Consider the following 27986-nt stretch of genomic DNA (forward strand, 5'->3'; position numbering starts at 1 on the left):
GCTGACGGTGCCGTGTGTCATTTGTGAGTCACACTGGCATTGCCCGTGGTAGAGGCCATGGCGTGGGGGCGGGGCAGGGTGGAGGAGAGGACGGGGACGCAGACGGAGCGCGCGGTGAGGAGGGGGCATGGATGAGCCCACTTATGGGACTTAACAAAAGCAAAGGCTCTACAGGTAAAGAGAAGACCCCCCCAGCTGCCTGGCCCCTCCCAGCGGGGCCATGAGGGCGGGGAGAAGGCGCTCCCCCAACTTCTGTGCTGGGCACAGACCAATCAGCACTTATTAAGCGCTTACTGTATGCCGTGCGCTGGGCAGAGCGCTGGGGCCATGCCACGAAAGGCAAGACCACGATCCAGCCATTCAAACGGAGGAGGCACCGTAGATCCACGATACAGGCCTGGGCACGAGAAAAGCACGAGAAAAGGAGGTGTCTTGGAAGGACCCCCCCAAAATGTGAAATGAGAACTGAGTCCGGCAGGAGGCCGGAGAGGCCAGCGCTCCAACCCCGCAACGCATGAGAAACATTTTTTGGATAGGGTGGATGTGGGAGCTTCTTTTTGCCTGACCACATATTTGTCACAAGACAAAGCCTGTTATCCCCAATGTGGGGGAGTGGGAAGGAGAAAAAAAAATACTGGATAAAGAAAGGGAAGGAAGTCAGTGAATGGACCGTTGTGTATGAGTTACAAGAGGTTGGCTACTGTAACTACAGTGTATGACGAGGGGTTAGGTAAAAGGACTGGTGAAGTCTCAGATTATAAAGGGCTTTAAATGCCAAAGAGCATTCTATATACAGTGAACAACAGATGTTTGTTGATTGCATTCTGTGATCGGGAGCCACTGGGAGTTTATTGAGTGGGAGAGGAGTGGCACTGGGTCCTGGCCTTATTGAAGATCCAGAAGGTTGTTGCAGCTGTGTAGATGTGAGGTAATATGACCTCCATTAGAGTAGTGACTGGGTAAGGCAGAAAACAACAAATTGGATACTTAGGATGAGTGCAAGTAAGGAGTCAGAGATGACACCAAGGTCACAAACAAGGTATTTGGGAGAATGGAGAGTTTTTAATTTTGTGGAAAAAAGTGAGTTCTCTTTTTGACCTATTGAGTTTAAGATGCCTACTAGACATCTAACTCTAAATGTCCAAAAGAGAGTTGGTGATTTGGGTCTGGAGCTTAGGAGAGAGCTGGATATGTAGGTCTGGGAATCATCTACATTGAGATGATAATGGAACTCCTGGTAGTCAAGATTACCAAGCAAGATACCATAGAGGAAGAAGAGAAGAGGGCCAAGGCCAGACCGTTGAAAGATGCCAGCAGCTAGTGGGCCAGACCTAGAAGAAGCTCCAGCCAAGGGGACTGAGGAAGAACCATTAGTTAAAGTAGGAGGAAAAACCAGGAAGAGGGTGCTGTCTCATAACAGAGGAGAACATCTAGAGGAAAAGAGTGACCTACCATGTCAAAGGCTTCAGAAAACTCAAAAAGGATGAAGACTGAGAAAAGGCCAACAACTTTGGTAATTAAGTGGTCATTGGTCATTTAATCAATAACTATTTATTTAGTGCCTGCTACATTCTACTAGGCACTGTGCTAAATACAAAGAAAGGTAAAATATAGTCCTTACCCCAAATCTAATGGGGGAGACAAGAAGCAAACAAATATGTACCAAGAAGCTATCTACAGGGTAAATAGGAAGTAGTGTAGGGAATAAGGGAGGGCTTCCTGTGGAAAATGGGAGCTTGTAGTTGTCTTCCACTCGTACCCAGTGACATGGTGGACACCTTGTGACCAGAAGGGCTCATCTTCCCATGCCATATCTTCTGTCATGTAAATACTGTCCATGGGGTTTTCTTGACAAAGATACTAGAGTTGTTTGCCATCACCTTTTCTCAGAACTTCCACTATGACGTGTCCTTCTTGAGTAAACCTACATGGCATAGTTCATAGTTTCATTGAACTATGCAAGACCCTCCACCACAACAAGAAAAAGAGCAAAAAAGAAAAATTACACTCTGATGAGACACTTTACAAACAACTGAGGAAAGAAGAAAAGTGAAAAGGTTTTTACCTCTTTTGAGAAAGGGAAACATACCCAACTGAATACAGAATTCCAGAGTTTAGCAAGGAGAGATAATGTTTTCTTAAATGAGCACTGCAAACAAATAGAAGAAAGCAATGGAATGGGTAAGCAATCTCTTCAAGAAAATTAGAAATATTGAGAGAAATTTTCACGCAATGGGTGTGATAAAAGACAAAAAATGGTAGGGCTTTAACAGAAGTAGATAAGATTAAGAAAAGGTGGCAAGAATATACAAAAGGACTATATAAGAAAAATCTCAACATCACCGATAACTGTAATGGTATGATTACTAATCTAGAGCCAGACATCCTAGAGAATGAAGTCAAGTAAGCCTTAGGAAACATGGTTAACAATAAGATTAGGAGAGGTGACAGAATTCTAGACGAGCTATTTAAAATCTTAAAAGGTGATGCTGTTAAAGTGCTGCACTCAGTATGCGAGTAAATTTGGAAAACTCAACAGTGGCCACTGGATTAGAAAAGATCAGTTTACCTCCCAGTCCTAAAGAAGGGCAATGCCAAGGAACGTTCAGATTACCAAACAACTGTATTCATTTCACATGCCTGCAAGATTATGCTTAAAATTATGCAATCTAGGCTTCAGCACTATGTGAACTGAGAATTACCAGAAGAACAGGCTGGTTTTCCAAGAGGCAGAGGAACTAGAGACCAAATTGCCAACAAGAAAGCAAGGGAGTTCCAGAAAAAAAAACCCCATCTACTTCTGCTTCATTGACTACACTAAAACCTTTGACTGTGTGGATCACAACAAAATGTGGCAAGTCCTCAAAGAGATGAGAGTGTCAGATCATCTTATTTGTCTCCTGAGGAACCTGTATGTAAGTCAAGAAGCAACAGTTAGAACTGAAGATGGGGCAACTGATTGATTTAAGATTGGAAAAGGAGTCCCACAAGACTGTATGTTATTTTCCCCATATTTATTTAACTTGTATTATTTAATTTATATTTGCAGAGTACATCATGCAAAATGGCAGGCTGGACAAACCAGCCAAGTTAAGGTTGCTGGAAGAAGTAACAGCAATCTCAAATATACAGATGATACCACTCTGATGAAAGAAAGTTAAGAGAGGAATTATGAAGCCTCTTTATGAGAGTGAAAGAAAAGAGTGTAAAATCTGGCTTGATGTTAAAGAAAGTAAGATCTGGGCAACTGGTCCCATCATTTCTTGGCAAATAGAGGGAGAAGTAATGATTTTATATTTTTGTATTTTATATTTATATTTTCTATTCTTGGGCACAAAGATCACTGCAAATGGCAGCCATGAAATTAAAAGATTCTTGCACTTTGGAAGGAAAACTATGGCAAATTAAGACAGCATACTAAAAAGCAGAGACATCACCTTGCTGACAAATGTCTATACAGTCAAAACTATGTTTTTTCTTTTAGCAGTATTTGGCAGAGAGAGTTGGACTATAAAGAAAGGTGAGCACTGCAGGATTGACACTTTCGAATTTATGGAGCTGGAGAAGACTTTTGAGAGTTTCTTAGCAAGGAGATCAAATGAGTCAATACTTAAAGAAATTAATTCAGACTATTCATTGGAAGGTCAAATACTGAAGCTTAAATACTTTGGCCACATTATGAGAAGATAAAATTCATTGAAAAAGACCCTGATGTTGGGAAAGATTGAAGGCAAAAGGAAAAGGGAATGGCAGAGGATGGGATGGATAGATAGTGTAATGGAAACAACTTGGGCAGACTTTGAGAGATAGTGGAAGATAGATTGGCCTTGTGTGCCATGGTCCATAGGGTCCCAAAGAGTTGGACATGACTAAACAACTGAACAAAGACAGCAAAATAGTATACCTCCAGCTTCCTTTCCAAGACATTTCATATGATTCCCCGTCACACCTCCCACATCCCAGTCAGGTTGACTTACCTCCAGTTTCCAGAAGCTGGCATTTCGTATACTCTACACCTCAATACACAAGCATCCTGCATGCTTGGAATACTTTCCCTGCACTCCTCCCTTAGCTTCCTTCAGGACTCATCTCAGGCATCATGTCCTTCCTGGAGAGTTTTCTAAGCCTAGTGGTGATTGTTCTGTCCCTCCTCAGATTGTCTTGATTTTATTTATCTGTGGACACTTTGTCTGTCTCCCAGAGAATGTAAGTTGACCTCCTATCCCCAGCACTTAGGACAGCTCCCTACATGTGATGAATAAATGTTGGTTGAATTGCCCTGATAAGGATTGGGAATCAGAAGCAAATCTCTCCCCAAACTTCCTCTACTAAGAAAAGTGTGGCAAAGTGATTTGAAGGGCTAGCCTTGCTCTCTGGAGGTCCTGGGTGCAAGGCTTCCTCTGACTCATTCTCTATGGCCATGATCAATTCACTTAACCTTTCACATCCCAAGTTACCCTGGAAGATTCTAAATTAGAGAAAAGTTGCTCATCTGCATGAGTAGAGGAAATTTCACAACTGGAAGTTTCTCAAATCGGTGAAATCACCAAGACAGAAAATAATATTTATAATAACAACATTGATGTGACCTTTTTTAGGTTTACAAAGTTCATGTACAATTGATATTTTTAAACTATGGGATGTGATAAAGTATAGCAAAAGTGTTTTCACTTGGCATCAAAGGAGAGGAAGCCACCTGCTACACACAGTGAATGAAATGGAAAAATGAGTCCCTAAGACCCAGCTCTGAGTCCAGTGGACAAAACCATGCTCTTTCCTGCAGAAAGCAATATTTCAGAGTTGGAAGGTCAGCTACTCCAACCCACACCTAGATAAGAATCCCCCCTATCATATACTTGATAGGTGGTCATATAGCCCTTGCTTAAAGAATTGAAGTGAGAGACCAACCTTCTAAGCTAGCCTATTTCATTTTATGGAACTCTTAGTTGGAAAGGTTTTCCTTACATCAAGCCTGTCTCTGAGACCCCTCTGGCTTCCACCCATTACAGTCATTGCTGCTAGTGGCAAACCTGACAATTTTTTCCATTCACTATTTCCATGCAAATAGCATGTGTTTCTGAAAAGAAATAACCATTTCCTCCACAACTGCCTTGATTGGCTACTCCGTGATGGATCTCACTAGGGAACAGAAGACACCAATTATTGATTGCTTTCATCCAATTATTTATCTTCCTGTTACTTGTTTGTTTACAGATGTGTCCAGCTCTACAGTTCATAAATCCAAAAGTAAGAGTAAGGTCAGACATGTGGACAAACAGTCAACAAGCAGCCGTCCTTCCTCTATTTCCAGTGCTTCCAACACTTATGGACCTGTGAAAACACCTATGAGATCTCCACGAAGTATTAATGAAACTGGTAGGAAACATCTAAAAGAGGTCTGTTGAAATCAGGAAGGATATAGCTAGGGTGGAAGGCATACCTTTTGGATTTCATTTCAGCAAATATTGATAAAACTACTAAGATAGAAGGCTTTGGGACATATAAAAACACATATGACCCTGACCCTGTTTTCAAGGACTATACAATCTAAATATTGTATGGGGTGGTGGGAAAAGACATTTATACAGATGATCACAGTACAAGGTGAGTGTGATGAAGAGTGCAAAGGAGATCTCCAGACAATGTGCTAAAAGAAATTTTTACAAGACATTTCTAGGTTGCTTTTAACTGAAAAGATTTGGGAAGGTTCCACAGAAGAGGTAGCTTATTAGAGTTGAGCCTTGAAGGGAAAGTGTGAGAACTAACATTTACGTAGCACCAATTATGTGCTAGGCACTGATAAGTTAGCATTTTTACAAATATTAGCTCAATTCATCTTCCCAACAACTCTAGGATGTAGGTGCTATTATCAACATCCTATTTTATGGATGAGAAAAGGAAAACAGAGTAAAAGTGACTTGCCCATGGTCACACACATAGTGTCTAAGGCAGAATTTGAACACAGATCTTCCCAACTCCAGACCCAACACTTTATCTACTGTGCCAACTAGCTGACCCTGAAGGAAGGGACTTCAGCAGGTGGAAATGAGACAGGAAAGGACTGTATTCAAAGGTGGCTTTGAACAAAGACACACAGGGCCACAAGAGGCCATGATGAAGAGATAAAAGACTTGAAAGGGATCAGAGGCTAGAAGGCCTTGATTGTCAGGGGAAACAATTTATCCTGAATACAGTGAACAGTGGGGAGTCACTGGAGGCTTTCTAAGTAGAAGAGTGATGTGATCAGAGGGTGCCTAAGAAGATGACTTGGGCAAGGACTGAAGAAGCAACCTAGAGGCAGAAAGGATGACTGAGGTCCTGAACCAGGGGGGGTTCCCAAGGGAACAGAAAGAAAGGACAGAAATAACAGAGGTTTTACTTAGATGGAAATGGTCATTGGGCCCTGAGGAACCCCAATCTGCCATTAACAAATTTCCCTTCATCTTCAAACTTTTTCTCTCACTCTCTTTCCATCTTCTTGCACTCCCAAATTGACTCCCAGTAGGAGACAGCACATTCATGGCCCTTATCTCTGACAGTGGGAGAGCCTTCCCTTGTGCCTTGCCCCATTCTCTGGGCCAAGAGGAGGAACAGGCTTCTTCTTTGCCTCTTATTTCCACTCCTAATTCTTCCCTCTGCATTTTTTTTGAGCCTGGGTATCCCCATTTTGCCCAGGCTAGAAGTGCAGCAGCTACTAGTCATTGGCATAGAAGTTTTGGCCCTCTGTGTTTCCAACATGGGCTGACCTTTACTCCCTCCCTCAAGAGCCTGATACCCCCTCTCCCAAACAAAAACATATACATGAGCTCCCCACATTGCTTCCAGACTAATAGAGATACACCATCAGCTTTAGCTCCATTTGCAGCTCAGAACTCTTAGCTCAAGCAATTCACCAACCTCAGCCTCACCCAGTGGTCAGGAACATAGGCATGTGCTGCTTCAGTGCTAAGCAACCCCTCTTCCTTTGAGATTCACTTCTTCTGTCTAGACTACCTGATCTAGACCCTTGTGGTGTTAATTTACTGTCCCTCAGGTCACTCTCTCCTTTCTCAAGGTTCACTTTCTCTGTTTCTCAACCACTCCTGTGTACTTGGTGGACAGACACTGATATCCCCTGTCCTTCCAGTTCACCAAAATCCAGTTTCCTCCATCTCAGACAACACTGAAATTTCTCTCTCATTGTCATTTCTTATTCTTCCATTTCTCCCTCTGCCTCCCACCTTCTAAATCTGTTCTTCATCCTCACTGGAGCTTGAGTCCCTAAATCTTTCCCTGTTTCATCACTGCCTTCTCTTACTTCCCAGTTCTCTTCATCCTGTTTTCTGCTCCACCTAGGAAACCAGTACAACTAGACCCTCTCTACTTCCCCAGAATCCCTTGTGCTTTTTCCTATTGTGCATGCTTAGACCCCAAGCCTGAGTTGTCCCCACCATTCAGCTTCTCTACGCCTGTTCTGAAGGAAGTCACCACCATGTAAACTGTTTCCCTGAGAAATTCTCTTCCATGACATTGACTGTGCCCTCACTATTGCCAGGTAGTAATCCTTTTCTTCTTCCCAACAAACTCAGACAATCCCCACATTGTCTATTGCAGATCTTTGAGTTCCTCAGACCCCTCTGTCAGTTGTCTGTCTCTCACTGTCTCTCCCTCTCTCCATCTCTCTGTCTCTCTCTCTCACTGTCTCTGTGTGTGTTTGTGTGTATCTGTCCTTCCTTCCCCCCTCTGAGTTGGCCAGGCATAATTCATGTCCTCCATCATGAGCTCCCTTTTCTCTCCCACACCAAACCTCTCAAACCACCTACAAAGTCCCCCTTCTCTTCTCATCTGTCCCACTCTCTGAGGTGGAGGCCAGCACCTCCCCTTGTGCCTTCTGTCTCAAGCCTGCTGTCTCCTCAAGGAGTCATTCCCCTCACTCTTCTTCAGCCTCAATGTCTCCTTATCTCTTGGCTCCTTCCCCACTGCCAGAAACATGCCTATGTCTCTCCATCCTTCAGCAAGCCTCCCTTGGGCCTACACCACCCTCTCAAGTTCTCAACCTGCATCTCTTCTCCTTTTCACAGACAAATTCCTAGAAACAGCCATGCACCCTCACTTGAGTGTGATATAGTCCACTTCCTCACCTCACCACTCCTTTCAAATGACTTCTCCAAGGTCACCAGTAATCTCTTAGATGCTAGATCCACAGGTATTTCCTCAGTCTTCATTCTCTGTGTCTTCGTTAAAGCTTTAGACATTGCTAACCTCCTCCTAGATACTCTCCTCTCTTGGCTTCCAGGATACTGCTCCCTGCTGGTTTTCCTCCTAGCTCTGTGACCCCTCCTTCTTCATCTTCATTGAATTGTTAACCATGTCCTGCCTTCTAACTGTGGGGATCCCTCAAGGCTTTGTCCTGATTTCCTTCCTCTTCTCTCTCTTTACCCTCTCTCTTATCAATCTCATCATCTCCCTTGGGCTCAGTGATCACCTGAGGACAGAAGATGCCAAATCTACATATCCAGCCCAAACTGGTCTTTGGAGCCCCGCCCTGTCTTCTTTGATGTGAACTCTATCTCTCCATGTCAACAACAGAAGCCATTCTCTCCCTTCCCACATCAAACTCTTCGCTAAATGTTTCTATTTCTGTTGAGAGTATCCCCATCTGTCTGGTCATCCTGGTTCTTAACCTCAGAATCGCCCTTGACAAATGCTAATTGCATTCTTTTTGTAGATGAAGGGAAGGAGCCAGTAGGGAGGGAGATATTGAAGATACATATGAGAAAAGAAATGGTGGATAAAGCAAAATCATGGAGAAGAGGGGAGGGAAGGGAAGGGAAGGTGAAGTTCAAGTGTGAGCCAGGTATCTTAGGCAAGGAAGATGACCCCCTCTTCCTCAGAGATATTAGGGAAGGATAAGAGAATGGTTGAAAACACTGAGAGATTTGGAAGACTGGAGGAGGGAGTGAACAGGATTGACATGGGATGCCTTGGGTGTTTTCAATAAATTAGAAAGCAAGGTCTACAAAGAGACAGGGAGAGAGAGAGAGAGAGAGAGAGAGAGAGAGAGAGAGAGAGAGAGAGAGAGAGAGAGAGAGAGAAGGAGAGAGTGAGTGTTGGGGGCTTGAAAAGAGATTTTATGACAGATATTGCATGGAAAGTGCTAGGTGGGGAACCTGTGACCTTGAGGCCCCATGTGGCCTTCTGGATCCTTAAGTGGCCTTTCAATTGAATGGATTCATTCAAAAAGCCACACTTAAGGATCTAGAAGGCCTCAGGTTCCTCACTCCTCTGCTAGTCAATAAAAGATAAAGAAAAAGATTGCCATGGAAAATAGGGTCCAGCTGAAATTAGCTAGCCATAAATTCAAAATGGATCTAATCAATACATTTTCATTCTTTCATGATTCCAGTAGTGTTTAGTTTCTTACAAGGTAAGGGGTAGATGTTACGAGTTACTCAGAACTGAGGGTTAGAAGTCTGGGAATGGGAATGTTCAAAATTTAATTAAGGATGAGAGAACATTCCTAAAGTGGCTGACCACTGAACCGTTAATATCAAGACCAGGCAATGAGAGAAGTGAAATTAGAATAGCTTCAAGAAGCTGGGAAAACAGGGACAAATCAAGGGACGAAAGGTGTCCTGATGAGCCTGAGGAGGGACACAGTAGAAATAAGAGAGCCACTGGGTGAGGAAGAGCAGGAGACTGTGGGCACAGCAGAGAATCATAGAAGAACAACAGGTCCCAAAGGTTCTTGAGTGATCCCAGAGTGGCAAGAATATGCCAGGAACAGAGGGGAAGTAAGAAATGTGACAATTCCCTTCTGGTTTCCATTTTAATGGTTATATTCATTGAAATCAGAGGAGATCAGAAATGCTTATTTCTGGAGCTTAATAAAAGGCTAATAATGACAACTTTTACTGAAATCAGAAATTTGCTCTGTGAACTTGCTATTAAGTCTGTGGTGTAAACTGGAGAACATATAGCGTCTCTTTCCTTTTTTCCTTCTTCTCTGTTCTTGTTACCCTGTAACTATGCTAGTGTATGTCTTAATATTGCCTTTCTTGAGAAAAATTATATGGAGAAATAGGTACGCTTATACATTTCTGCTAGAATTGCAAGGTGGTGGAATTCTTTTGGAGAACCATCTAACAGTACATTTCAGGAATTATAAATATAATTGTGTCCTTTGAATGAATGATTCTGTTATTGAGAATATAGCCTGAGAATATTATCAAAAGGAAAAAATAGCTCAAATATTTATAGCATAGGGATTGCTATAACTATTTGAACAGATAGTTATTATAATTACGAAAAACTGAAAGAACCTAAGCATTTAATGACCGCACAGTGCCTAATGTGCTGTAACAGTGTAATTGATTAATATAATCTGTGGAATAGCGTAATGCAATTCAAAATGACAAATATGGGAAATACAAAGAAATATGACAAAACACATGAGATAATTCAAAGGAAAGAATGTAGAACAAATCAGTATACTCTACCCACAGCTTTAGAGATAGAAAATATATATACACATATAAGAAAGGATAAATAGATCCAAAGAATGGAAGGAGAACCAAATGGAAGGGACAATATAGTACAAGGAAAGAACATCGCTAGACCAGGCGCAGAATGAGAATGCCTGGCCAGTATGGTGATTTGTTTTCCTGGATCGTATGTATTTGTTACAATGGGGGGAGGTGGGGAAAGGATTCATGGGTAGTGAGAGACATATAAAATGCATCAATAAGATATTTTTAAGTGAATAGAAGAAAACAAAAAATATAGAAGGAGGCACAAATCGGACTGTCATAATACTGTTTTATCAGATTTAATAAAAATCTACAGGTATATGTTTCTTTTTAAAAAGCAATATAACAGAAATTCATAATTTCTTATACAATCCACTTTTTTGTTCTTTGTATACTGAAATGTTTGTGGACAATTATTGTTCCCCTTATGAAAGGATTTTTTTTAAAAGAGGAAGAAAGAAATTGCCCAGCTCTGGAGGTTAGGGGAGCTGAGTTTCATTCCCACCCTCAGTCTCTTCATACTTGTTGACCTCCCCTTAGGCCTTCACTGTACCTTCTTGAATCTCAGATCCCTCATCTGTCAAATGAGGGCATTGGGCTCCATGGCCCCTAAGGTCCCTTCTGGCTCTGGATCTGTAATCCCAAGAGGTATTTGCCCATTGTTACAGCAACATGAATGTTCAGAGTGATTTTTAAAGTGTTAAGTATAAATATATGTTTAGGTTGTTTAAAATTCCCCATAGCATTCTGTTCATTGTGATTCACATTCGGGCTTCCCTCAGATCAATTTTGTAGTGTCCATATGTTTTTATTTTTCTTCTGTGGGAGGAGAGTCTGTTTGATTTTTTTTATCCATTCATTTCACAATGTTCTTCTAATCAGGGTAGGTGGGTCATGGCTTTGTTCAGGACATCCACATTTAGAGTCAGTCATAGCACTTTCAGTCCTTGAGCAGCATAGAAACGACTGAATTTAGCACCTACCTAGCAAGAAGACCCTTCCAAGGGTCAGCTTCCTCCCACAAGGGGTCACAGACTTGATGAGTTCCTGCCTGCTCTCCCTAACTCTCTGTCCTTGGTTGGCAGACTCCCTGGAAGCAACCCAGTGAAGGAGCCCAGTGAAGCCCAGTGCTGTCTTGGGATATCTGCCACACCCATGCCCAACAACTGGATTCAGGGACTGACTCTTCTGCCATTTGGTTGCAAGGAGGCTGGTTTCACTACTGTTCAGTCATCACCATACTACACACACACACGCACACACGCACACACACACGCACACACGCACACACAGAGTAGGTGCTTGATCAATATTTGCATAAATGTACAAAAGAAAAAGAAACATACCACCCTCAAAATAATCCAGAATACCCTGGACATTTCAATGCCCACTTAGTCAGGGGAGTCTGACATTTGGATAAGAAACAGCCCTGGAGAACAGTACAGTTGCAGGTGCAGCTCCTTCTAGCACTCAGCACAATAACAATACTCCCTTGATAGGCCCCTGTATGTGGAGCTAGAAGGAAGCTCAGAAACCTTTCAGTCCTGCCTCTGCCCCTCCATTTTACAGTTGTGGAAAGGAGGTGCAGGGAGTTTAAATCCTGCCCAAGGAGATAGGATTTGAACCCATTCCTTTGACTACAGAACCTGGGCTGTGAAGGAACAGAGCCACTTCTATATGAGGTGGAGGGTTGTCACCAATTGGAAAGATCCAGGAAATCTTCATGTAGGAGGTGGCTTTTGGGTTGTCTTTTCAAGAAAGAGGAGAAGGTTAGGAGATGAAGAAAGGGAGGGAGGGCACTCCTGATGAGAGGAACAGAGTGATCAAAGGCCTGGAAGAAGGAAAACCCAGCTAAGCAAGCACCTGTCAAACATCTTTAGTCACTGGAATCACTGATAACATGGCTGGCAACTGTCTGTTTAAGTAATACTTGGATTTCCCCTACTCCCCTTCCTTTAGAACTGGCTTCTGATTCAAGGAGTAGAAGGTCTGAACCGAAAAAATTTCTTATTCCCCAAATTGTCGTTACTGGAGCTTCCACTGAGATGATTCACGCTGCAGAGGACGATGTGCAAAAGACCATAAAGGACAAGAATGACTACGGTCCCTACTACCAGCACAGGAACTCCAGCACTGTCGATGCCTACACTAAAACTGAGCCTGAGGGTCCGAAAAACCAATCATTCATGTAGTGGTCCTCTGGGACCCCAGTGTCATCTTGGGAAGCTGGCTACAGCTCTTCTCTGGCAAGTGACCTTGGCCTCACTTCTCCCAGTGCCACAGGCACTTTGGAGGAGAGCAGGAATGACTCCTCCTTGGAAAGTGAACTGGATAGCTTTGTTTAAATAAACACACAAATAAATGAATGAATCTTGAAAGTGGTAATGATGCAATAGGGAAATCAGAGGATTCCTACTGATATCTAGTAAGTTAAAAAGTCTTTGAGTTCACTTTTAGGCGAGGGAAGATTTCCAATGGTAAGTATACCTGTAACCAGATTCCAGATGTAGAAGTAGTGCAGTCATTATTCTGGTTAGGTGAAGGGTATATTTTGAGGTTTTTTAAAATTAGTTTCAGGAAGCCACCATATAACTTTTTTAAATGGCTCTATATAAATGTGTTGACCCAGCGTGGAGACACCTAATTTATGTAGTTCTAAGTTATTATAGGTAGTTTCAGTTGTGGAACTTCCTCAGGGACCATTTGAAGGGTGCCTTCACTCTTCAAAGACAATCTGCTGTCCCCCTCAGGTCACTGAGGCACCTGCCTCTGTTATTTTGACTCTCTTGGCTGGAAATCCAAACTATATGTTAGAGAAAAGGAGTTTTCTACCATGGCAAGGTGCATAGTAACGTTAGATCTGGTTAGCAGGATGTAGCCACAGATAGTTATTTGTGCTTGCACAGTTATAAGCCAGCATCACAAGGACATCAGGGAAGGGAAAGACAAGTGAAACTGAAGAATTGATAGTCAAAATGAAGCTTCAAAAACAAAAACAAAAAGGTAAAATTTCTCCTTGAACCAAGGTTGGATTAAGCAGTTAGAGGTAAATGTAGCTGTTCAGCTGATAGAGAATACTCAACTTAGACACAGGTATTTATACACCTTTAAATAGAAGGATCCTTTAAAATGATGCGGGTTCGTCATGATTAGTTAAATATTAATACTTTTAACATAAAAAGAGGGAGAATATGATCAATCTAATCTGAACTCAATTATGAGAATGATTAGAAAGTCTTCACTTAGCACTCATACTTCAAGGTACCAGTTAATGCCTAAGGAGAAAATTACTAACTTGTAAAGAAAGGACTATGCCAGCAAATTCCCAACTATAAAGTGATGAACAATCTGACACATTCTTAACAAATATTCCACTCTCTCCTTACCAAGTTATTATTTTAAAATTAAACAGTATTTGTGATGAAAAAGTACTAGCATAGCACCCAATCTGGTTACTTTCTGATTGTGTGTGTATGTGTGTGTAAGGAGTGACTAGTCCAAGTTCATTAGTGAACCCCTACCTTAATGGCTTACTTTAACATTCTACCAATGCACACAGCTTAAAACAAAGGCATTTACTAAGGTAGCACAGTGAGAACAGTACCTACAACGTTGACCCATAAACCTGAAGTAAATTCTCCCATGAGTCACTGAGTCAGTGGAAAGAGTACACACAAAGTACATTGGCAGTAAGGCACATTGGTCAAGAACACACAGCCAAGAACACAACACACTTCTCTAAAAAGCTCCAGTGTCCTTTCTTGTCTTGATGGTCATGCTGCACCCTCCTGGGCACATTATCTATTGGGTAGGTCACTCATTTGGGCTCCCTGGTTACACTCTTCACTGAAACTCAACTCTCCACCATTAGGGCTAATTTCCTTTTGAATCCATAGTTGGCTGTCTTCTCTGCTGCCAGGGAGCACACTCCTTGGAGCTGCCTCCCCTGATGCTGTTCCCTGCTGGTTATATTGTCTCTTTTTGGGGGAGTAGCGCCATTGTAAAATGTTATATTCCTGTGGAGGAGAGAGATGAGAAGTGGAATGGATGGAAATATCCTTTCTCCTCTGCTCAAGGACTGAATGTGCTATGACTGACTCTCTAATGATCACAATTCACAAAGCTGCTTCCTTCCTTATTTTAAGGCCCATCAGGGTGTGGTCAACCCAGCCAGCCAATGACAAGTTGCCCTTGCAATTCTATCAAAAAAACTTCACATTTCATTTTTAAAAAAAGATTACAAGGGATTAACATACTTTGTTACAGTTCATTTAACACATTACTATCTCATTATGCCTGTTCTATCACTACTATTGGAAAAACTATTAGAGAGAAATCAAAATCCTCCAGAGATGACAGGAACATACTTAGATGTTTTAATGACTCTGTGATCTGACTAATGTCTGCACTGCAAATGTAGATAGCAAACCTTGTGCTTCTGTAAATCCTCCACAGAGTGTGCATTTATGCACTGGAAAATTTCTCATAGTCTTTTAGAAGTGTGGATAAACTGTGATGACTTCAGGTCAAAAGGTTTTTTTATATTTATTATTCAAATAGGATAGTGTTCACCAGTGACATTCTTAAGGTATTTATAAAGAGAACCACAAGTCTTTATACTGCCTGTGGCATCGATTTCCTCTATTCTGCAGAAGGAAGCTTCATAGCAGGACAAGAAACAATATGGGATTTGGAGTCAAGGCTTTGTTACTACTTGTGTGACCTTGGGCAACATCATGTAGCTTTCTCTGGGTTTTAGTTTTCTCATCTTCAAAATGAGAGAGTTGAAACAAATGCTCTCTAAGTGGTACAATAAACTGGGAATATTTTTCCACTGGGGCAAAAACTGGAGTTGTGGGCAAGGGGATTACTTGCCTTTAGTAATGTAACTAGTATATGTAGCGAGTGACAGAGCAGGACTGTGAATTCAAGTCACAGGATCAGAATCATAGTCAATAAACATTTATTAAACACTTGCTAGGTGCCAGGCACTCTGTTAATCACTGGGGACACAAAGGCAAAGGATAACTCTTGCCATTAAGGAGCTGACACTCTGATTCGAGAGCAACAAATATGTGCAAACAAGCTATGTACAGGAAAAATAGAAAATAATGGAGAGAAGGCACTAGAATTGAGTGGCTAGGAAAGCCTCCCTAGAAAAGATTGGATTTTAGTTGGGAATTAAAAAGGGAGCCAGGGAAGTCAGTAGGTGGAATTGAGGAGGCATGGGAGACAGCCAAAGAAAATTAGAGATGGACGGTCTTGTTCATGGAACAAACCAGGAGGCAAAGGTCGCTGGGTCTCAGAGAAGGTGTCAGAGAATAAGGTGTAAAAAGACTAGAAAGGTAGGAGGGGGAGGCCAGGTGTGATTTGAAGGCCAAACAGAGGATTTTGCATTTGATCCATGAAGTGATAGCCAATAGAATTTGTTGATTGGGGGGGTGGGGGGGGTAAGGAAAGGAACAGTAACATAGACTTCAAAAAAAGCAGTTTCCCTTGAATGATGAGATCATGAACCAGCCTCCAGTGAGTTTAGAAACAAGTGAAAAGAGAAATGTAGATGACCTTCTCAAGGAGTTTTTCTTAGAGAAGTGAGATTTATTAAGGATGGTCAAATCAAGTAAGGATGGTTTTTTTTACAAATGGAGAAGACATGGGCCTGTTTGTAGGGAACTTCATGGAGCAAGTAAAAAGAAACTAAAGAAGAGAAACTGGAGATAGTATGGAAGCCTGTCTTGTGTGAAGAGGTGGCCATTCTCCTATTCAAGGCAATCCCTCAGATGCACCAACCCTCCAGTAACCTAGGTCTGCCACCTTAGAGTTACCAACAGCTTTCATTCCCCAATCCAACTGGGGTCAAGAAGTCTTTGTCGGTTCTATTTCTACAACATCCCTGGGATTAGGAGCTTTCTCTTCACTCACATGACCATCACCCTCGTTTGAGTGCCCTTGCCTATTTTAGAATAGCCTCCTACTTAGTTTGTCCTGCTTCCTAACTTTCCTCCCTTGAATTCCTTCTCTACCCAACTGTTAAAATAATCTTCCCAGGTCAAGAAAAAATGTTTTTAGCCAATGTCTCTGATAAGCAATTCATTTCTCAAATATATAGAGAACTAAGTGAAATTCCAAATCATTGATATGAACAGGCTAAGAAATCAAAGCTATCTGTACGTGTAGAATCTATATAAAATTGTGGGAGTGGGGAAGGAGGGGAAAAAAATCTAAGATATATGGAAGTGATTGTAGAACACTGAAAACAAATAAAATAATTTAATTTTAGAAAAAGAAATCAAAGCTATCTGTATTCATATGAAAACATGCTCTAAATCACTATTGATTAAAGAAATGCAAATTAAAACAACAATGAGGTATCATCTCATATCTATCAGACTGGCTAATATGATGGAAAAGAAAAATAATAAATGTTAGAGGGGATGTAGGAAGGAACATTGGGATGCTAATGCACTATTGGTGGAGTTGTGAAGTGATCCAAACATTGTGGAGAGCAATTTGGAACTATGTCCAAAGGGCTATAAAATTGTGCACACAATTGATTCAGCAATACCACTGCTAGGTCTTTATCCTGAAGAGATTTATAAAAGGGGAGGGATGGTCTACTTGTACAAAAATGTTTATACCACATCTTTTTGTAGTTGCAAAGAAATGGAAATTGAGGGAATGCCCATCAATTGGGAAATGACTAAACAAGTTATGGTAAATTACTGTGATGGAATGTTACTGTGCTATAAGAAATGATGAGCGGGTAGATTTCAGAAAAACCTGGAAAGACATCTATAAACTTATGCAAAGTGAAATGAGCAGAACCAGGAGAACGTTGTACACAGCAACAGCAGCATTGTGTGATGATCAACTGTGAATGACTTAGCTAATCTCAGTAATACAAGGATCTGAGAAAATGCCAAAGGACTTAGGATGAAAAGTGTTATCCACCTCCAGAGAAAAAACTGATGGAGTGTGAATGCAAATCAAAACATATTGTTTTTTCATTTTCTGTATTTTTTCATGGTATTTTTCCCTTTGGGTTTGTGTTTTCTTTCACAATGTGACTAATATAGTAATATGTTTTGCATGATTGAACATGTATAGCAAATATCAATTTGTTTACTGTCTGAAGAGAGGAAGAGAGAAAATATGAAACTAATTTTTTTAAATGAATCATCAGTTTGCTTGTTGTCTTGGAGAGAGAAGGAGGAAAGGGAGAGGGAGAAAAATTTGGAACCCAAAATCTCATAAAGAGAAATGTTGATAACTATTTTACATGTACTTGGAAAAAATTAAGTGGAAAAATTAATGTTAAAATACATCTTTTACATGTATCTAGGGAAAATGTAAAATATTATTTAAGATAATTTTCCTGAACTACAATTCTGACCATGTCATTTTCCCTGTGCAAGAAACTTTAGTGACTACCTTCTGCCTCTACAATAAAATTTTCTAAATTTATTTATTTAACTTTTCAATATTCATTTCCACAAAATTTTGGGTTCCAAATTTTCTCCCCATTTCTCCCTTCCCCCACCCCAAAACGCTGAGCATTCTAATTGCCCCTATCACCAATCTGCCCTCTCTTCTAACATCCCTCCCTTCCCTTATCCCCATCTTCTCTTTTGTCCTGTAGGGCAAGATAACTTTCTATACCCCATTACCTGTATCTCTATTTCCTAGTTGCAAGAACAATACTCAACAGCTGTTCCTAAAACTTTGAGTTCCAACTTCTCCCCATCCCTCCCTTCCCACCCATTTCCTTTGGGAGGGCAGACAATTCAGTATAGTCCATATCTGTGTAGTTTTGCAAATGACTTCCATAATAGTCGTGTTGTGTAAAACTATAATTCCCTCCATCCTATTCTGCCCCCCATTGCTTCTATTCTCTCTTTTGATCCGGTCCCTCGCCAAGAGTGTTGACTTCAAATTGCTCCCTCCTCCCACTGCCCTCCCTTCCATCATCCCCCCCACCCTGTTTATCCCCTTTTCTCCCACTTTCCTGTATTGTAACATAGGTTTTCATACCAAAATGAGTGTGCATTTTATTCCTTTCTTTAGTCGAATATGATGAGAGTAAGCTTCATGTTTTTTTCTCTCACCTCCCCACTTTTTCCCTCCACTGAAAAGTCTTTTACTTCCCTCTTTTCTGAGAGATAATTTGCCCCATTCCATTTCTCCTTTTCTCCTCCCGATATATTTCTCTCTCACCACTTAATTTCATTTTTTTAAGATATGATCCCATCCTATTCAATTCACCTTGTGTTCTCTGTCTCTGTCTCTGTGTGTGTGTGTGTGTGTGTGTGTGTGTGTGTGTGTGTAATCCCACCAACTACCCAGATACTGAAAAAAGTTCCAAGAGTTACAAATATTGTCTTTCCATGTAGGAATGTAAATAGTTCAACTTTAGTAAGTCCCTTATGATTTCTCTTTGCTGTTTTCCTTTTCATGCTTCTCTTGATTCTTGTGTTTGAAGGTCAAATTTTCTTTTCAGCTCTGGTCTTTTCATCAAGAATGCTTGAAAGTCCTCTATATCATTGAAAGACCATTTTTTCCCCTGAAGTATTATACTCAGTTTTGCTGGGTAGGTGATTCTTGGTTTTAGTTCTAGTTCCTTTGACCTCTGGAATATTATATTCCACGTCCTTCAATCCCTTAATGTAGAAGCTGCTAGATCTTGTGTTATCCTGATTGTATTTCCACAATATTCAAATTGTTTCTTTCTAGCTGCTTGCAATATTTTCTCCTTGACCTGGGAACTCTGGAATTTGGCCACAATGTTCCTAGGAGTTTCTCTTTTTGGATCTCTTTCAGGAGGTGATCAGTGGATTCCTTCAATATTTATTTTGCCCCCTGGTTCTAGAATATCAGGGCAGTTTTCCTTGATAATTTCATGAAAGATGATGTCTAGGCTATTTTTTTGATCATGGCTTTAAGGTGGTCCCATAATTTTTAAATTGTCTCTCCTGGATCTATTTTCCAGGTCAATTGTTTTTCCAGTGAGATATTTCACATTATCTTCCATTTTTTCATTCTTTTGGTTTTGTTTTGTGATTTCTTGGTTTCTCATAAAGTCATTAGCCTCCATCTGTTCCATTCTAATTTTTAGAGAACTATTTTCTTCAGTGAGCTTTTGAACCTCCTTTTCCATTTAGCTAATTCTGCTTTTTAAAGCATTCTTCTTCTCATTGGCTTTTTGAACCTCTTTTGCCAATTAAGTTAGTCTATTTTTAAAGGTGTTATTTCCTTCAGCATTTTTCTGGGTCTCCTTTAGCAAAGTGTTGACCCTGCTTTTCATGCTTTTCTTGCATCTTTCTCATTTCTCTTCCCAATTTTTCCTCCACCTCTCTTACTTGATTTTCAAAATCTTTTTTGAGCTCTTCCATGGCCTGAGCCCACTGAATATTTATTTTGGATGTTTGAGATACAGAAGCCTTGACTTTTATGTCTTTCCTTGATGGTAAGCATTGTTCTTCCTCATCTGAAAGGATGGGAGGAGATATCTGTTCACCAAGAAAGTAACCTTCTATTGTCTTACTTTTTTCCCCTTTTTTGGGCATTTTCCCAAGCAGTTACTTGACTTTTGGGTCCTTTGTCAAGAGTAGGGTATACTCTGGGGACCTGTAAGATATCAGTTCTTCCAAGGTGGCATGATCAAGCATGTACTGGTCTGGATGCAGAGAGGGATTTTTGTGCCCAGAATCTTAGCAGTTTCCCCTCCACAGGCACCTGATCTCCAGTTCTACCAGGCTAGCACTGGGGGGGGGGGGGGGGGGGGGGGTTGGATTCAGTCAGGCTGTGGGAGCAGGGCCACCATTCCGTGCGAGACAAAGACCAGCTCCCTCAGTGCCCCCAGGGGTTTTTATGATCCAGCAGTGGTCTCAGGCTGCTGTAGGGGCTGCCTTGAGAACTCCTACCACCTGCCCAATGTGGCCTCTGCAGGCAGCTGCCTGAGACCAGAGCTATGGGAAGGCCCTTCTCCCTTCCTGGCCAGCTGAAAAAACCCCGTCACTGACCTTTGGCGCCTGTGGGTTGAGGGATCTGAGGACCCGCTGCTGTGATTGGAGATTCTGCCCCCAAGGTGTCCTCCTCCCAGAGTCTCGTAGTGCCACGTGGCCAGGGCTGGGCTGGGCTCCAAGCCCAGCTCTGTGTCCAGTCCCACTGACCTTTCCTGTGGGCCTTTTAGGTCACCCTGGGCTGGAAATCTCCTCCACTCTGTTGTTCTCCACTTCTGCTGCTCCAAAATTTGTTGAGAGTCCCTCTCTACTGGTTTTTTATGGTCTGTGTGGGGAGAGCCTGCATTTTTTTGTGTTTCTACTCCTCCATCTTGGCTCTGCTGCCCTCTACAATAAAATTTAAAGCTCATCATGGTATATCTCCAGCCTCTTTTCCATTTACTATGATCCCCCTTCACACCTCCCATATCCTGGCCAGGTTGGCTTACTTCCTGTTTCCAGAAGTTGGCATTCCATATCCTCCACACCTCAACACACAGACATTCTGCATACTTGGAATACATTCCCTGCACTCCTCTCATGCTTTTTTTTGGGACTCATCTCAGGCATCATGTCCTTCTTGGAGAGTTTCCTAAGCCTACTGGTGATTGTTCTGTCCCTCCTCAGATTGTCTTGATTTTATTTATCTGTGAACACTTTGTATGTCTCACAGAGAATGTGAGTTGACCTCCTATTCCCAGCACTTAGGATAGCTCCCCTACATGTGATGAATAAATGTTTGTTGAATTGCCCTGATAAGGATTGGGAATCAGGAGCAAATCTCTCCCCAAACTTCTTCTACTAAGAAGAGTGTGACAAAGTGATTTGAAGGACTAGCCTTGCTGTCTGGAGGTTCTAGGTCCAAAGCCTCCTCTGACTCATTCTCTATGGCCATGATCAATTCACTTAACCTTTCATACCCCACGCTACCCTGGAAGACTCTAAATTACAGAAAAGTTACTCATCTACATGAGTAGAGGAAATTCTGGGAGTACTCATTTCCTCTGGGAATTTGGGAAACACAACTGGGAGTTTCCCAAATCAGTGAAATCACCAGGACAGAAAATAATATTTATAATAATAACATTGATGTGACCTTTTTTTAGGTTTACAAAGTTCATGTACAATTGATATTTTTAAACTGGGATGTGATGAAGGATAGCAAAAGTGTTTTTGCATCAAAGGAGAGGAAGCCACCCGCCACATACAGTGAATGAAATGGAAAAATGAGTCCCTAAGACCCAGCTCTGAGTCCAGTGGACAAAACCATGCTCTTTCCTGCAGAAAGCAATATTTCAGAGTTGGAAGGTCAACTACTCCAACCCACACCTAGATAAGAATCCCCCCTATCATATACTTGATAGGTGGTCATACAGCCTTTGCTTAGAGAACTGCAGTGAGAGGCCAACCTTCCAAGCTAGCCCATTTCATTTTATGGAGTTCTTACTTGTTGGGAAGATTTTCCTTACATCAAGCCTGTCTCTGAGGCCCCTCTGGCTTTCACCCATTACAGTCATTGCTGCTAGTGGCAAACCTGACAACTTTTTCCATACACTATTTCCATGCAAATAGCATATGTTTCTGAAAAGAAATAACCATTTCCTCCACAACTGCCTTGATTGACTACTCCATGGTGGATCTCACTAGGGAACAGAAGACACCAGTTATTGATTTCCTTCATCCAATTATTTATCTTCCTATTATCTATTCATTTGTTTCCAGTTGCTTCAAAGACACCCAGCTCTTCAATTCATAAGCCCATGAATAAGGGTCAGAAAAAAGTCCCAGAAAAAAATCAGGAGAGACTTCTGGAGAGAGACACAGCATCTAGCCATCTTGATTCATTTTCCGGTCCTTCAGGTAGTTATGGACCTTTGAAAACAACTATGAAATCTTCATGGAGTATTAATGAAACTGGTAGGAAACATTAATAGGGGGGTCTATTCAAATCAGGAAGAATATGGCCAGGGTGGAAAGCATACCTTTTGGATTTCTTTTCAACAAATATTGATAAATCTAATAAATGGAAGGCTTTGGGAAATACAAAAACACATATGACCCTAACACTTTGCAAGGACTATACAATGTAAGTATTGTACGGAGTGGTAGGAGAAGACATTTATGCAGATGATCACAATACAAGGGGTGTGTGATATAAGACTTGAACGGGATCAGAGGCTAGAAGGCCTTGATTGTCAGGGGAAACAATTTATCCTGAATACAGTGAACAGTGGGGAGTCACTGGAGGCTTTCTGAGTAGAAGAGTGATGTGACCAGAGGGTGCCTAGGAACATGACTTGGGCAAAGATTGAAGAAGCAACCTAGAGGCAGAAAGGATGACTGAGGTCCTGAACCAGGGGGGTTCCCAAGGGAACAGAAAGAAAGGACAGAAATAGCAGAGGTTTTACTTAGATGAAAATGGTCATTGGGCCCTGAGGAACCCCAATCTGCCATTAACAAACTTGCCTTCATCTTCAAACTTTTTCTCTCACCCTCCTTCCATCTTCTTGCACTCCCAAACTGGCTCCCAGTAGGAGACAGCACATTCATGGCCCTTGTCTCTGAGACTGGGGGAGCCTTCCTTTGTGCCTTGCCCCATTCTCTGGGCCAAGAGGAAGAGGAGGAAACTTCTTCCTTGCTCCTTGTTTCCCTTCCTAATTCTTCCCTCTGCATTTTTTTTGAGCCTGGGTATCCTCCATCTTGCCCAGGCTAGAAGTGCAGCAGCTACTAGTCATTGGCATAGAAACTTTGGCCCTCTGTGTTCCAACATGGGTTGACCTTGCCCCTTCTCTCAGGGGCTTGGTACCCTCTCCCCCAAACAAATATACAAATAAGCTCACCATGTTACTTCCAGACTAATAGAGATACGCCATCAGCTTTAACTCCATTTGCAGCTCAGAACTCTTGAGCTCAAGCAATTCACCAACCTCAGCCTCACCCAGTGGTCAGGAACATAGGCATGTACTGCTTCAGTGCTGAGCAACCCCTCTTCCTTTGAGATTCACTTCTTTCATCTAGACTACCCAATCTAGACCCTTGTGGTGTTAATTTACTGTCCCCCAGGTCACTGTCTCCTTTCTTAAGGTGTTAGGTATTTAATTCACTTTGTCTGTATCCCAGGCACTGCCTGTGTACTTAGTGGACAGACACTGATATCCCTGTTCTCCCAGTTCACCAAAATCCTGACTGTATCTTTCCTTCATCTCAGCCAATGCTGAAATTTCTCTCTCATCGTCATCTCTTATCCTTCCATCTGTCCCTCTGCCTCCCTCCTAAATCTGTTATTCATCCTCACCGGGAGCTTGAATGTCCCTAAATCTTTCCTGTTTCATCACTGCCTTCTCTGACTTTCCTATTCTCTTTTCATCCTGCTTTTTGCTCCATCTAAGGAACCAGTATAACTAGACCCTCTCCACTGCCCCAGAGTCCCTTGTGCTATTGCCTGTCATACCTGCCCAGACCCAAGCCTGGGTTGTCCCCACCATCCAGCTTCTCTGCTCCTGTTCTGAAGGAAGTCACCACCATGTAAACTTGTTCCATGAGAAATTCTCTTCCATGACATTGACTGTGCCCTCACTATTGCCAGGTAGTAATCCTTTTCTTCTTCCCAACAAACTCAGACAATCCCCACATTGTCTATTGCAGATCTTTAAGCTCCTCAAACCTCTCTCTCATCTCTCTCTTTCTCTCTCTCTCATCTCTCTCTCTGTCTCTTTCTCTGTCTCTTTCTCTTTCTGTATCTCTCTCTTCTCTCTGTCTTTCCCCCTCCTTTTCTCTCTCTCTGCCTTTCTGCCTTGTCTCTCTATTTCTCTCCTCTATTCTCTAGGTCTCTCTGTCTCTGCTTATGTCTCTGTGTGTCTATCTCTCTCTGTTTCTGTCTCTGTCTGTCTGTTTCTGTCTCTGTCTGCCTCTGTCTCCGAGTTGACCAGGCATAATTCATGTCCTCCATCATGAGCTCCCTTTTCTCTCCCACTCCAAACCTCTCAAACCACCTACAAAGTCCCCCTTCTCTTCTCATCTGTCCCACTCTCTGAGGTGGAGGCCAGCACCTCCCCTTGTGCCTTCTGTCTCAAGCCTGCTGTCTCCTCAAGGAGTCATTCCCCTCACTCTTCTTCAGCCTCAATGTCTCCTTATCTCTTGGCTCCTTCCCCACTGCCAGAAACATGCCTATGTCTCTCCATCCTTCAGCAAGCCTCCCTTGGGCCTACACCACCCTCTCAAGTTCTCAACCTGCATCTCTTCTCCTTTTCACAGACAAATTCCTAGAAACAGCCATGCACCCTCACTTGAGTGTGATATAGTCCACTTCCTCACCTCACCACTCCTTTCAAATGACTTCTCCAAGGTCACCAGTAATCTCTTAGATGCTAGATCCACAGGTATTTCCTCAGTCTTCATTCTCTGTGTCTTCGTTAAAGCTTTAGACATTGCTAACCTCCTCCTGGATACTCTCCTCTCTTGGCTTCCAGGATACTGCTCCCTGCTGGTTTTCCTCCTAGCTCTGTGACCCCTCCTTCTTCATCTTCATTGAATTGTTAACCATGTCCTGCCTTCTAACTGTGGGGATCCCTCAAGGCTTTGTCCTGATTTCCTTCCTCTTCTCTCTCTTTACCCTCTCTCTTATCAATCTCATCATCTCCCTTGGGCTCAGTGATCACCTGAGGACAGAAGATGCCAAATCTACATATCCAGCCCAAACTGGTCTTTGGAGCCCCAGTCCTCTTATTACCAAGTGCCATATAAGGAGGGATCAACAAATACAGAGAATGGAAAGGGACCCACATGAAAGGAACAATGTAGTTCAAGGGAAAGAACATTTCTGGACTAGGACCTTCTCAGGCATAGCTAAGATGCTGATTGTTTTGTTCAACTGCATACATTTGTTACAATGGAGGGAGGTGGGGAAAGGGTTCATGGGTACTGAGACAAATACAAAAGAGCATCAATAAAGCATTTTTTTTACTGAACAGAAGAAAACAAAAAAATACATAAGGAGGGATGAATAGGATAATCATAATACCACATTGTCAAATATAATAAAAATCTACACATATATGTTTCTTTTTAAAAAGCAATATAACAGAAATTCACAATTTCTTGTACAATCCACTTTTTTGTTCTTCTTTGTATACTGAAATGTTGTGGATAATTGTTGTTCCCCTCATGTTTCCCTTTTTAAAAGAGGAACAAAGAAATTGCCCCAGCTCTGGAGGTCAGGGGAGCTGAGTTGCATTCCCACCCTCTGTCTCTTCATACTTGTTGACCTCCCCTTAGGCCTTCACTGCACCTTCCTGGGTCTCAGATCCCTTATCTGTCAAATGAGGGCATTGGGCTCCATGGCTCCTGAAGTCCCTTCTGGCTCTGGATCTGTAATCCCAAGAGGAATTTGCCCATTGTTACAGTAACATGAATGTTCAGAGTGATTTTTAAAGTGTTAAGTATAAATATATGTTTAGGTTGTTTAAAATTCCCCATAGCATTCTGTTCATTGTGATTCACATTCGGGCTTCCCTCAGATCAATTTTGTAGTGTCCATATGTTTTTATTTTTCTTCTGTGGGAGGAGAGCCTGTTTGATTTTTTTATCCATTCATTTCACAATGTTCTTCTAATCAGGGTAGGTGGGTCATGGCTTTGTTCAGGACATCCACATTTAGAGTCAGTCATAGCACTTTCAGTCCTTGAGCAGCATAGAAATGACTGAATTTAGCACCTACCTAGCAAGAAGACTCTTCAAGGATCAGCTTCCTCCCACAAGGGGTCACAGACTTGATGAGTTCCTGCCTGCTCTGCCTAACTCTCTGTCCTTGGTTGGCAGACTCCCTGGAAGCAACCCAGTGAAGGAGCCCAGTGAAGCCCAGTGCTGTCTTGGGATATCTGCCACACCCATGCCCAACAACTGGATGCAGTGACTGACTCTTCTGCCACTTGGTTGCAATGGGGCCAGTTTCACTACTGTTCAGTCATCACCATACGACACACACACATACACACACACGCACACACACACACACACACACACACACAGTAGGTGTTTGATCAATAGAAAAAGAAACATACCGCCCTCAAAATAATCCAGAACACCCTGGACATTTCAATGTCTGCTGAGTCAGGGGGGTCTCAGCTTTGGATGAGAAACAGCCCTGGAGAACAGTACAGATGCAGGTGCAACTCTCTCTAGGACTCAACACAATGCTCCCTTGATAGACCCCTCTTTGTGGAGCTGGAAGGGAGCCCAGAAGTCTTTCAGTCCTTCCCCTGCCCCTTCGTTTTACAGTTGTGGAAATGAGGTGCAGGGAATTTAAATCTTGCCCAAGGAGGCAGGATTTCAACCCATTCTCTTGACTACAGAGCCTGGGCTCTGAAGGAACAGAGTCAGTTCTATGCGATCCAGAAAATCTTCATGCAGAAGGTGGCTTTTGGGTTGCCTTTTCAAGAAAGAGGAGAAGGTTAGGAGATGAAGAGAGGGAGAGAGGGCATTCCTGATGAGAGGAACAGAGTGATCAAAGGCCTGGAAGAAGGAAAGCCCAGCTAAATAAGCACCTGTCAAACACTCAATCATTGTTATTTAGTCATTAGTCACAGGAACCCCAGTATTATCCACACACATACTGAAGCAGAAACCCAAATCAGTCCTAACCAGTTATACATTACCATTCAGATTTTAAAGTTAAAGACTTTTTATGATGAAAAACGTACTTGGGTAGCACCCAGTCTGGCTCCTTCCCCGACTTGGTAGGTTATGTGTGTGTGAGGAGTGACTAGTACAACTTCAAGATATTCTATTGGTCCAAGATCATGGGTGACCCTTCCCATGGTGCAGTACCTTAACAGTCAGGCAATGCACATCATTGGTTTAAAGCAAAGCCATTACTAAGATGGTATAGTCAATTACTATTGTTAACACAGGAGTTTTCTGTTTGTTTGAATCATGCTTAGATTTCCCTCCACTGCCCTCCTTTAGATCAAGAGTACGAGCCGAAAATGTTTGCTATTCCCCAAATCGTTGTTACTCGAGCTTCTAATGAAGAGACTGCATCACCGGATGACGAAGTACAACAGACCATAAGGGACAAAAATGACTACAGTCCCTACTACCGACACAGGAGCCCCAGCACTGTTGACGCCTACATTAAAACTGAGCCTGAGGGTCCCAAAACCAAGTCATTCCTGTAGGTCCCCAAAGCCATCTTTGGAAGGTGGCTCCACCTCTTCAGCCTCTTCTCTGGCCAGCAACCTTGGCCTCACTTTTCCCAGTGCCACATGTTTGCAGGACAGCAGGAATGACCACCCTTGGAAAGTGAACTGGGAAGTTGTGCTTAAATGAATAAATGAATTTTGAAAGCAAATGGTTGGTAATGAGGCAAAAGGGAGATCAGAGAGCTCCAAAGTTACCTAATAAGTTAAAAAGTCTTTGAGTGCACTTTGGGGGGAAAGAATCCCAAAAGTAAGTATACCTGGAACCAGACTCCAGATTTAAA

The 27986-nt window shown here is 42.2% G+C and overlaps 1 protein-coding gene across 2 annotated transcripts; it reads left to right on the forward strand.

Annotated features, from left to right (window-relative positions):
• Positions 1 to 61: 61 nt before the first annotated feature.
• On the forward strand, positions 62 to 27866 carry SPATA33 (spermatogenesis associated 33). Of its 2 annotated transcripts, XM_072636373.1 has the most exons (4): positions 65 to 174; positions 5215 to 5376; positions 22229 to 22366; positions 27470 to 27864. In XM_072636373.1, the coding sequence occupies exons 1-4, from the start codon at positions 132 to 134 to the stop codon at positions 27679 to 27681; spliced, it is 555 nt and encodes a 184-aa protein (XP_072492474.1). In that variant the 5' UTR covers positions 65 to 131; the 3' UTR covers positions 27682 to 27864. The 2 variants fall into 2 exon arrangements, with proteins under 2 accessions (XP_072492475.1, XP_072492474.1); XM_072636374.1 differs by lacking the exon at positions 22229 to 22366 and having other exon boundaries at positions 62 to 174; positions 27470 to 27866.
• The last annotated feature ends 120 nt before the right edge of the window (positions 27867 to 27986 follow it).

The sequence above is a fragment of the Notamacropus eugenii genome, chromosome 1 (genome assembly GCF_028372415.1).
Source record: "Notamacropus eugenii isolate mMacEug1 chromosome 1, mMacEug1.pri_v2, whole genome shotgun sequence".
Taxonomy (NCBI): Eukaryota; Metazoa; Chordata; class Mammalia; order Diprotodontia; family Macropodidae; genus Notamacropus; species Notamacropus eugenii.

Bases quoted from the DNA above. Each gene is read 5' to 3' on its own strand.
- SPATA33 (XM_072636373.1), top strand. From the start codon at position 132: ATGAGCCCACTTATGGGACTTAACAAAAGCAAAGGCTCTACAG. The intron at 175-5,214 runs GTAAAGAGAAGA...GTTTGTTTACAG, and splicing joins CAAAAGCAAAGGCTCTACAG to ATGTGTCCAGCTCTACAGTT. The intron at 5,377-22,228 runs GTAGGAAACATC...ATTTGTTTCCAG, and splicing joins ACGAAGTATTAATGAAACTG to TTGCTTCAAAGACACCCAGC.